Source organism: Hyla sarda, chromosome 7, assembly GCF_029499605.1.
Source record: "Hyla sarda isolate aHylSar1 chromosome 7, aHylSar1.hap1, whole genome shotgun sequence".
NCBI classification, from domain to species: Eukaryota; Metazoa; Chordata; class Amphibia; order Anura; family Hylidae; genus Hyla; species Hyla sarda.
The window spans coordinates 225,372,738-225,385,483 of NC_079195.1; the positions used below are offsets into that span (position 1 = coordinate 225,372,738).

The 12,746-nt window shown below is 41.5% G+C and overlaps 1 protein-coding gene across 2 annotated transcripts in view; it reads left to right on the forward strand.

Annotated features, from left to right (window-relative positions):
• KANK4 (KN motif and ankyrin repeat domains 4) overlaps positions 1–12,746 on the forward strand; it is a 154,744-nt gene that overhangs the window by 129,687 nt on the left and 12,311 nt on the right. For both annotated transcript variants that reach the window (XM_056532890.1, XM_056532891.1), the window contains one exon: positions 3,080–3,299. In XM_056532890.1, the coding sequence (XP_056388865.1) occupies positions 3,080–3,299 (220 nt within the window). The remainder of the gene's footprint in view (positions 1–3,079; positions 3,300–12,746) is intronic.

The following is a 12,746-nucleotide window of genomic DNA, read 5'->3' on the forward strand; positions in this document are numbered from 1 at the left end:
TATATTGGAGTGTTGGGGAGGGCGACACATATGGCAGGCGATATCCAGGAAGCTTAAGATCCTGAGACTACAGACCCTAAAATACCCTGAAATTATATATGGTGTAACATCTAGTGTGAGGGACATTGACCGGGAGACGTTATATCTGATCATCACCGTCATAAAATACTATCACTGGCACACCAGAACCCGCGTGTCCATGTACAGTGAACCCTTCCATGATAGGAGAGCAGTGGACCTGATCATGTCAGAACTGAGGTGGATCAAATGTTTGGAGGTCAGGAAGGATGGGAAAAATCGTTCATTATGGAGGAATGTACATATAGAATAATATTCACCTTCATGATGTTTTTGTGTTGTTATTTATTTATTTTCTCTTTAATGCAAGTGTATGATATATAATACGTGATTATTGTTTTCATTTAGTTTTTGTGGTCGAATGTACTGTAATATTTCTGTTTTTTTTTTTTACTAATAAAAATTGCCTCCTATATATAAGAATATAACTACTATAATACTGCCCCTATATACATGAATATAACTACTATAATACTGCCTCCTATATATAAGAATATAACTACTATAATACTGCTCTTATGTTATAGTATATAACTACTTTAATAGGAGAATATGTATTTGGAGGAATTTATCTTTCCAGATCTAATTATTTTGCACTTTTCATAGGGCGGTAGAGAATCTTTCTATAAATAACCTTTTCCCGCTCAGGTCCTCATTACACTTATTACCAGGCAGAAGTGCGGTTATCTCTGGAGAGACGGTGTAATTAACACGAAGGGTGAGAGCGCCGCATAATCACCTCACTGCGCGGCACATAGAGATACACACAATGTGAGGTGGTTTTTATTTCTATTTATCGCGGGCGGGTTTTATCTCTGCAGAACACCACAATCTGTCTTTATTCAACCGGATAGAGAGATTCGCACTTCGCCACGTTTTGGCGACAACCAGACCTTTAATTGTTTTGTTTGTATCATTTTTTACACAACAATTTCCTAAGAATATTGATTAGTAAATTAACTGGTCCAGAATTTATTCCCCTTAGAATTTGTGTAGAGTTTCCCTTTAAAGGGGTACTCCGGTTGAAAAGAAATATTTTCATATCAACTGGTGCCAGAAAGTTATACAGATTTGTAAACTACTTCTATTTAAAAAATCTTAATCCTTCCAGTACTTATCAGCTGCTGTATGCTCTAGAGCAGTGGTCTCCAACCTGCGGACCTCCAGATGTTGCAAAACTACAACTCCCAGCATGCCCGGACAGCCAACGGCTGTCCGGGCATGCTGGGAGTTGTAGTTTTGCAACATCTGGAGGTCCGCAGGTTGGAGACCACTGCTCTAGAGGAAATTGTGTAGTTCTTTCCAGTCCGAACACGGTGCTCTCTGCTGCCACCTCTGTCCATGTCAGGAACTGTCCAGAGCAGTTTTAACTTTTTTTTATCCTGGATATCAACATTAAAGGGGTTCTTCACTGGGAATTATTATTATTATTATTTTTTTTTTTTTAAATGTGCCAAAAAGTTAAAGAGATTTGTAAATCACTCCTATTTAAAAATCTTAATCCTACCAATACTTATCAGCTGCTGTATACTACAGAGGAAGTTCTTTTATTTATTTTTTTATTTATTTCCAGTCTGACCACAGTGCTCTCTGCTGACACCTCTGTCCATGTCAGGAACTGTCCAGAGCAGGAGAGGTTTGCTATGGGGATTTGCTTCTACTCTTGACAGTTCCTGACATAGACAGAGGTGTCAGTAGAGAGCACTGTGGTCAGACTGGAAAGAACTACACAACTTCCTGTGGAGCATACAGCAGCTGATAAGTACTGGAAGGATTAAAGGGGTTATCCAGGAAAAAACTTTTTTTTTTTATATCAACTGGCTCCAGAAAGTTAAACAGATTTGTAAATTACTTCTATTAAAAAATCTTAATCCTTTCAGTACTTATGAGCTTCTGAAGTTATGGTTGTTCTTTTCTGTCTAAGTGCTCTCTGATGACACCTGTCTTGGGAAACGCCCAGTTTAGAAGCAAATCCCCATAGCAAACCTCTTCTAAACTGGGCGGTTCCTGAGACAGGTGTCATCAAAGAGCACTTAGACAGAAAAGAACAACCTTAACTTCAGAAGCTCATAAGTAATGAAAGGATTAAGATTTTTTAATAGAAGTAATTTACAAATCTGTTTAACTTTCTGGAGCCAGTTGATATATAAAAAAAAGTTTTTCCTGGAATACCCCTTTAAGATTTTTACATAGAAGTAATTCCCAAATCTGTATAACTTTCTGCCCTCAGTTGATCTGAAAAGATTTGTTTTCCTCCGGTGGAAAACTTTTTGTTTTTTTTATCAACTGGTGCCAGAAAGTTAAACAGATTTGTAAATTACTTCTATTAAAAACATCTTAATCCTTTCAGTACTTTTTAGGGGCTGTATACTACAGATTAAATGCTTTACTTTTTAGATTTCTCTGATGTCAAGACCACAGTGCTCTCTCCTGACCTCTGCCGTCCATTTTAGGAACTGTCCAGAGTGGCATATGTTTGCTATGGGGGATTTTTTCCTGCTCTGGACAGTTCCTAAAATGGACAGAGATGTCAGTAGAGAACACTGTGGTCATGACATCAGAGAAATCTAAAAAGTAAAGCATTTCCTCTGTAGTATATAGGCCCTAAAAAGTACTGGAAGGATTAAAACATTTTAATAGAAGTGATTTACAAATCTGTTTAACTTTCTGGCACCAGTTGATTTAAAAAAAAAAATAAAGTTTTCCACAGGAGTACCCCTTTAATGCTCTCTCCAGTCTAGAATCAGATCCAGGTTTCTGTTATGACCGCATCGTATCGCTCTTATATCTGAGCCTCGCAGGGATCTGTTACAGCGTAAACAATGAATTATCCGCGGAGGGAGAGATGTTCCATGTTTCCAATAAATGTTTGATTTATGGAATCTCTTAGAACACAGAGTTGCGGTTTCTTCTCGCCGTCGGTTATCTGAGGATTGTTCTAAGATAGACATCACGCTTTTGGCGCGGTAAACTAACCCATAACTTTTTCTTGCCGTTGTAGAGACAAACATTATACACCGTCTGCCAAGAGTGGTTCCGAGTCTCCAGCCAGAAGACGTCCTCGCCGGATTTGGTCGCCGTTTATCTGGAGGAATTCCGATCGATCAGCCCGCAGCTATTGCAGATGGTGGTCAATATCGCCGACGAGAACGGGAACACCGCCCTGCATTACAGCGTGTCCCACTCCAACTTTGGAATCGTAAAGCTGCTTATGAACACAGGTGAGGAACACTTTGTTCCGTTACATTTAATGATTATTTTCAGAACATTATATCGTTAGTTTTGTTACATTATATCATAAAGTTTGTTACATTGTATTATTGGTTTCATTACATTGTATCATTAGTTTCGTTACATTGTATCATTAGTTTGTTTACATTGTATTATTGGTTTTGTAACATTGTATCATTAGTTCTGTTAAATTGTATCATTAGTTTCATTACATTTTATAATAAGTTTTGTTACATTTTATTATTGGTTTCGTTACATTGTATCATTAGTTTTGTTACATTGTATTGTCAAGTTGATCAAAATGATTCTGACAATCAAAATGTAACATGCTAATTGTGATGTCATAACTAAACCTCCTTCTTTGCACAATGTAAAAACCAACTGCACTTCCTGGATTAAATCAGAACTCCTTAGGGGCAGCTCCTTTGAGCATGCTGAGAAAGGAGATATTATACCAGCATGCCGTCTGGTGTGAATCCCTTTCGCCGGCCCTCAGCAATAAACAGCAGCGGTCACACACATTTTAATCCCACACCTCGGTCGATCCTTGACAGTATTATTAGTTTTGTTACATTGTACAGTATTATTGGTTTCAGTACATTGTGTGTTCAGTTACATTGTATTATTAGTTTTGTTACATTGTTTCATTAGTTTGTTTACATTGTACTGTTGGTTTTGTTACATTGTATCATTAGTTTAATTACATTATATCATTAGTTTTGTTCAGTTGTATCATTAGTTTCGTTCCGTTGTTTTATTGGTTTCATTACATTGTATTATTGATTTCATTACATTGTATTATTGGATTCATTACATTCTATCATTAGTTTTGTTACACTATATCATTATTTTTGTTCAGTTGTATCATTAGTTTCGTTCCGTTGTATTATTGGTTTCATTATATTGTATCATTAGTTTCTTTACATTGTATTATTTGTTTCGTTCCATGTAAAATAAGTTTCTTTGTATTGTATTATTGGTTTCCTTACATTGCATCATTAGTTTCGTTACATTGTATCAGTTTTGGTATTAGTTTATTCTCTTGGATTACAAGCAAATTATGATTTCATTGCTTCTGTTCCACTACTCATTTACTTAGATTTTTATTATTTAGAAGCTAAGACATAATCCCTGTTAGGGCCACACGACATATTGCATTGCGATTTTATTGCCAGTTGCGATAATGTCCCCCGGGGGGGGGGGGGGGGGAGGGGGGGGGGGTGATGGGTTATCTTGCCCTTTTGGTTACCAAGTGGTGCAATATAACAAGTTGAACTATTTTGGTGTGTGATATGGTGTCTCAGGTTATGCTAAGGTAGTGTTTCCCAATCAGGGTGCCTCCAGCTGTTGTAAAACTGCAACACCCAACATGCACACTTTGCACCTAATTTGTGACTGAACAATTATTGCTTAGCTCAATGTTTCCCAACCCGGGTGCCTCCAGCTGTTGCAAAACTACAACTCCCAGCATGCCTGGACAGCCGAAGGCTGTCCAGGCATGCTGGGAGTTGTAGTTTTGCAACAGCTGGAGGCACCCGGGTTGGGAAACACTGTGCTAAGGAGTAGTTACATTCATACAGTCTTACAATTACAAACAGGCCCTTTGATGGAAACCATAAAGCTGATTTGGCCCTTGGTTAAAATGCGTTTGACACCCCTGTGAAAGAGGGAGGGACTTAAAGGGGTACTCTGGGGACATTAACAGGATAGGCAATAAGTGTCTGATCGCAGGGACCCCCCACGATTTCCTGTACGGGGCCCTGCTACTTACCCATCCTCGGGGCCCTCCAGGCCCCCTCGTAGACGAGCACAAGTGACTGGGTATAAGTTCAGTAGTTCAGTTCCGCGGTTATCCCAAAATATCCCAAGAACTTTTGATGGAACTGAGGAAGGGAGGTTAGATCCTCTCGAAATACGTTTGCTTCAGTAACAATGATACATTTTATTTTTTAGCTATTTGGGTATTTTAGTCCAATGGCAAGTGAATGGAGCGAAGGTCGGGCATATGTGTTGCCGTTCCATTTACTTGGTGAACAAAAGACACCTCCCCCCACCCCCATTCTAATGATCAGTGCAGGTCCCAGCTATCAGATACATATGTTTTAATCTTGGAATAACCCCATTAAAGTTACTTAGTGGCAGAACAAGCAGCCTCATCAGATCAAATATGGCCGACTATCCAATATGGCTGACTATCCAATATGGCTGACTATCCAATATGGCTGATTATCCAATATTGCTGACTATCCAATATGGCTGACTATCCAATATTGCTGACTATCCAATATGAATGACTATCCAATATGGCTTACTATCCAATATGGCTTACTATCCAATATGGCTGACGATGCAACATGGCTGACTATCCAATATGGCTGACTATCCAATATGGCTGACTATCCAATATTGCTGACTATCCAATATGAATGACTATCCAATATGGCTTACTATCCAATATGGCTTACTATCCAATATGGCTGACGATGCAACATGGCTGACTATCCAATATGGCTGACTATCCAATATGGCTGACTATCCAATATGGCTAACTATGCAATATGGCTGACTATCCAATATGGCTGACTCTCCAACATGGCTGACTATCCAACATGGCTGACTATCCAATATGGCTGACTATTCAATATGGCTGATTATCCAACATGGCTGACTATCCAATATGGCTGACTATCCAACATGGCTGATTATCCAATATGGCTGACTAACCAATATGAATGACTATCCAATATGGCTGACTATCCAATATGGCTGACTATCCAATATGAATGACTATCCAATATGGCTGACTATCCAATATGGCTGACTATCCAATATGGCTGACTATGCAACATGAATGACTATGCAACATGGCTGACTATCCAATATGGCTAACTATCCAATATGGCTGACTATCCAACATGGCTGACTATCCAATATGGCTGACTATCCAATATGGCTGACTATCCAACATGGCTGACTATCCAACATGGCTGACTATGCAACATGGCTGACTATGCAACATGGCTGACTATCCAACATGGCTGACTATCCAACATGGCTGACTATGCAACATGGCTGACTATCCAACATGGCTGACTATCCAACATGGCTGACTATCCAACATGGCTGACTATGCAACATGGCTGACTATCCAATATGGCTAACTATCCAATATGGCTGACTATCCAACATGGCTGACTATCCAATATGGCTGACTATCCAACATGGCTGATTATCCAATATGGCTGACTATCCAGAGACAGATGGAAACTACAGGACATATAAGAGAATAAGCAGTATAGGAGAAGTGACGGCACGCGGATTATTTTCGGCTGGCGGCGCTCTGTAATTCTCTGCTGTCTGAGTTTGTGATTGAAGGTCACCAACATTATCATAAAACATGTCTGTGCCGCGACTGAACAACCCACCTCGGGGCACGCCAGTAAAATACCCACATGATAAATATATCCCAGCGCTACATGACTGGCAGCAGCATCGTTCTATTGTTTCTTGGTTATACAACATTCACATTAAGAAGAGACACTGGCAACACAGAGTTGTGTAGCTGCCCATAAAATTATTACAGAATATAATTATTAACTATAAAATATGACATCGAGTAATTATAGGTTACAGGGAGAGGTCAACTTGACATGGAGAAAGGGTGGGCACTGCTGTGACAACTAGGGAAAAGAAAAAGGTACTGCTGTGACTACTGGGGGATGAGGGGTACTGTTGTGACAACTAGGGAAAAGAAAAAGGTACTGCTGTGACTACTGGGGGATGAGGGGTACTGTTGTGACAACTAGGGAAAAGAAAAAGGTACTGCTGTGACTACTAGGGAAAAGAAAAAGGTACTGCTGTGACTACTGGGGGATGAGGGGCACTGCTGTGACTACTGGGGAATGAGGGGCACTGCTGTGACAACTAGGGAAAAGAAAAAGGTACTGCTGTGACTACTGGGGGATGAGGGGTACTGCTGTGACTACTAGGGAAAAGAAAAAGGTACTGCTGTGACTACTGGGGGATGAGGGGCACTGCTGTGACTACTGGGGAATGAGGGGCTCTGCTGTGACTACTGGGGAATGAGGGGCACTGCTGTGACTACTGGGGAATGAGGGGCTCTGCTGTGACTCCTAGGGAAAAGAGAAAGGTACTGCTGTGACTACTGGGGAATGAGGGGCACTGCTGTGACTACTGGGGAATGAGGGGCTCTGCTGTGACTACTGGGGAATGAGGGGCTCTGCTGTGACTCCTAGGGAAAAGAGAAAGGTACTGCTGTGACTACTGGGGAATGAGGGGCACTGCTGTGACTCCTAGGGAAAAGAGAAAGGTACTGCTGTGACTACTGGGGGATGAGGGGCACTGCTGTGACTACTGGGGAATGAGGGGCTCTGCTGTGACTACTGGGGAATGAGGGGCACTGCTGTGACTACTGGGGAATGAGGGGCTCTGCTGTGACTCCTAGGGAAAAGAGAAAGGTACTGCTGTGACTACTGGGGAATGAGGGGCACTGCTGTGACTCCTAGGGAAAAGAGAAAGGTACTGCTGTGACTACTGGCTACATATATTCTGCAAAAGAGCGGGATGGAAGTTCATGGGGATAATGATTTTCTGAGTGTCCCGAAATCAAGGCATTAGTAATCGGGACACGTCCGCTATGGCTGATGGGCGGCCTGGAAAACCCATTAGTCCATTCACTGGGGAGACGCAGAGAGATGGAGCTGAGGAGGGAGAAGATCTGTCACCTGCTGATCCCTGATCCCATGATTCCGCTGTCTGATATCTGACTGACAGCTCCGCTTCACAACGCCGTATACCAGCCGCAGCTGAGACACCGGACACTGGGGGACATCACCCGCCTGGCGCCATGCAATGGTTCTGTCACTAAGTCAATGGTCTCATACTGTGGCCCTCCAGATGTTGCAAAACTTCAACTCCCATCATGCCCGGACAGCCGTTGGCTGTCCGGGCATGCTGGGAGTTGAAGTTTTGCAACATCTGGAGGGTCACGGTTTGAGACCACTGCACTAAGTAAAGGGCACAATACCCAGATAAACAGGACTCTGTACAGGCTCCGGACATCATGTATTTACCCAAATACTTTTAACAAAGTTATATAGAAATGGTATAATGCATTTCCATTTCTATAGTTCCTTCTCTCTCCTCTATCCTATCTATGTAATACTACATTCCACCACTAGTGGCCACTGCTCTATCCTATCCATGTAATACTACATTCCACCACTAGTGGCCACTACTCTATCCATGTAATACTACATTCCACCACTAGTGGCCTCTACTCTATCCTATCCATGTAATACTACATTCCACCTCTAGTGGCCACTGCTCTATCCTATCCATGTAATACTACATTCCACCACTAGTGGCCACTACTCTATCCTATCCATGTAATACTACATTCCACCACTAGAGGCCACTAGTCTATCCTATCCATGTGATACTACATTCCACCACTAGTGGCCACTACTCTATCCTATCTATGTAATACTACATTCCACCACTAGTGGCCACTAGTCTATCCTATCCATGTAATACTACATTCCACCACTAGTGGCCACTACTCTATCCTATCCATGTAATACTACATTCCACCACTAGAGGCCACTAGTCTATCCTATCCATGTGATACTACATTCCACCACTAGTGGCCACTACTCTATCCTATCTATGTAATACTACATTCCACCACTAGTGGCCACTACTCTATCCTATCCATGTGATACTACATTCCACCACTAGTGGCCACTGCTCTAACCTATCCATGTAATACTACATTCCACCACTAGTGGCCACTACTCTATCCTATCCATGTAATACTACATTCCACCTCTAGTGGCCACTGCTCTATCCTATCCATGTAATACTACATTCCACCACTAGTGGCCACTACTCTATCCTATCCATGTAATACTACATTCCACCACTAGTGGCCACTACTCTATCCAATCCATGTAATACTACATTCCACCACTAGAGGCCACTGCTCTATCCTATCCATGTAATACTACATTCCACCACTAGTGGCCACTACTCCTACACTAATCCTTCCAGTACTTATTAGCTGCTGGATACTACAGAGGAAATTCTTTTCTTTTTGGAACACAGTGCTCTCTGCTGACATCTCTGTCCATTTCAGGAATTGTCCAGAGCAGCATATGTTTGCTTTGGCCATTTTCTCCTACTCTGGACAGTTCTTAAAACAGACAGAGGTGTCAGCAGAGAGCACTGTGCTCGTGATGTCAGCAGAGAGCTCTGTGTTCCAAAAAGAAAATAATTTCCTCTGTAGTATTCAGCAGCTAATAAGTACTGGAAGGATTAAGATTTTTTAATAGAAGTCATTTACAAATCTGTTTAACTTTCTGGCACCAGTTGATTTAAAAAAAAAAAAAAAAAAAAGTTTTCCACCGGAGTACCCCTTTAACCTGTTCCATGTGCATTCAGCCGTTTATATACAGCATTTATAGCCCCTCCTCCTCCTCAAGGCTTTAGGACCCAGATATCATTGTGACCTCTGCAGCCCTTATCGCTCTATGTCAGTGGTCTCAAACTGGTCCCCTCCAGATGTTGCAAAACTACAACTCCCAGCATGCCCGGACAGCCTTTGGCCAGTGTTTTCCAACCAGCGTGCCTCCAGTTGCTGCAAAACTACAACGCCCAGCATGCCCGGACAGCCAACGGCTGTCCGGGCATGCTGGGAGTTGTAGTTTTGCAACATCTGGAGGGCCACGGTTTAAGACCACTTCTCTATATGAATTCCTATACAGTAGTGTGATGGATTCTATTAGGCAGAATTGCTTATTTCTCTTTTATTTACTGATTTTATTTTATACTGTTTTGCACCTTCTAGGACGTGGCCTTTATACGTGGATATAAAACAACTCCGATTTCTAAATGAGCTTTTACCCTTTAAATGTAAATGTCATCTCCCGGCGAGCCAGCAGGCAATAAAGTGGCAGCATTTAGGATTATTGGGTATTGATTAGAGCGTTGCTTTATAGCCTGTATACAAACAACATAAAAAATAAAGTTACTATGCAAGTCCCGGTGGCTTTATAGGCCATTCACATCCAGGACTGCAATAAATATCTGCAAGATGAAATCTCCCAGCAGTCCCTGCGTGTCCAGCGTCCGTACAGAATGTGCTCCGGCAGTTTACAAGAATGTAGGTATATGGCCAATCCACCAGCAGAATGCTGAGTGCAGTTCTGGAGTATAATACAGGTGTAGCCCCCTGGGATAACTGTCGTGTTGTTACCCCGCAATTACATGAAGCGTCCAGTAGATGGAGGAACTGAGGTGTTACTTGAGCTGGGGAAGGAGGAGTCTGGACATGTGCTTGTGGCCATCTTGGATTTGCAGTTCAGCAAAGAGAGGACACAGAGGAAATAGATTCTCAGGATCTGGTCCCCAAGAGTGCTGCAGCAGCTTAGAGAAATCTGCCAGCAAGGTGAACGTAATCCAAAACTGGCTGCAGAAAAGCCCAATGTAAACAGTAAAGAGAAACCTAGAGCTGAACTGACCTGACTTACAGCCTGTGGATTAAGCTTAAAACCCTTCTTTCCTTTTCAACTGAAGGTACCCAATGGCCGCTAGGGCAAAGATTAGGGCGGGCTGCAGGTGTTATATACTCGTTTATTTGTCTGATTGGATCAGTACAGGATAAGTAAATTAATGTAATGTATGTACACAGTGACCCTACCAGCAGAATAGTGAGTACAGCTCTGGGGTATAATACAGAATATAACCCAGGATCAGTACAGGATAAGTAATGTAATGTATGTACACAGTGATCTCACCAGCAGAATAGTGAGTACAGCTCTGGAGTATAAAACAGGATATAATTCAGGATCAGTACAGGATCAGTAATGTAATGTATGTACACAGTGACCCCACCAGCAGAATAGTGAGTACAGCTCTGGAGAATAATACAGGATATAACTCAGGATCAGTACAGGATAAGTAATGTAATGTATGTACACAGTGACCTCACCAGCAGAATAGTGAGTACAGCTCTGGAGTATAATACAGGATATAACTCAGGATCAGTACAGGATAAGTAATGTAATGTATGTACACAGTGACCTCACCAGCAGAATAGTGAGTGCAGCTCTGGAGTATAATACAGGATATAACTCAGGATCAGTACAGGATAAGTAATGTAATGTATGTACACAGTGACCTCACCAGCAGAATAGTGAGTACAGCTCTGGAGTATAATACAGGATATAACTCAGGATCAGTACAGGATAAGTAATGTAATGTATGTACACAGTGACCTCACCAGCAGAATAGTGAGTACAGCTCTGATGTATAATACAGGATATAACTCAGGATCAGTACAGGATAAGTAATGTAATGTATGTACACAGTGACCTCACCAGCAGAATAGTGAGTACAGCTCTGGAGTATAATACAGGATAGAACTCAGGATCAGTACAGGATAAGTAATGTAATGTATGTACACAGTGACCCCACCAGCAGAATAGTGAGTACAGCTCTGGAGTATAATACAGGATATAACTCAGGATCAGTACAGGATAAGTAATGTAATGTATGTACACAGTGACCTCACCAGCAGAATAGTGAGTACAGCTCTGGAGTATAATACAGGATATAACTCAGGATCAGTACATGATAAGTAATGTAATGTATGTACACAGTGACCTCACCAGCAGAATAGTGAGTACAGCTCTGGAGTATATTACAGGATATAACTCAGGATCAGTACAGGATAAGTAATGTAATGTATGTACACAGTGACCTCACCAGCAGAATAGTGAGTACAGCTCTGGAGTATAATACAGGATATAACTCAGGATCAGTACAGGATAAGTAATGTAATGTATGTACACAGTGACCTCACCAGCAGAATAGTGAGTACAGCTCTGGAGTATAATACAGGATATAACTCAGGATCAGTACAGGATAAGTAATGTAATGTATGTACACAGTGACCTCACCAGCAGAATAGTGAGTACAGCTCTGGAGTATAATACAGGATATAACTCAGGATCAGTACAGGATAAGTAATGTAATGTATGTACACAGTGACCTCACCAGCAGAATAGTGAGTACAGCTCTGGAGTATAATACAGGATATAACTCAGGATCAGTACAGGATAAGTAATGTAATGTATGTACACAGTGACCTCACCAGCAGAATAGTGAGTGCAGCTCTGGAGTATAATACAGGATATAACTCAGGATCAGTACAGGATAAGCAATGTAATGTATGTACACAGTGACCTCACCAGCAGAATAATGAGTACAGCTCTGGAGTATAATACAGGATATAACTCAGGATCAGTACAGGATAAGTAATGTAATGTATGTACACAGTGACCTCACCAGCAGAATAGTGAGTACTGATGTAGGTCGTGACTATATATAATCTATACCGTGATTCACCTAAACTT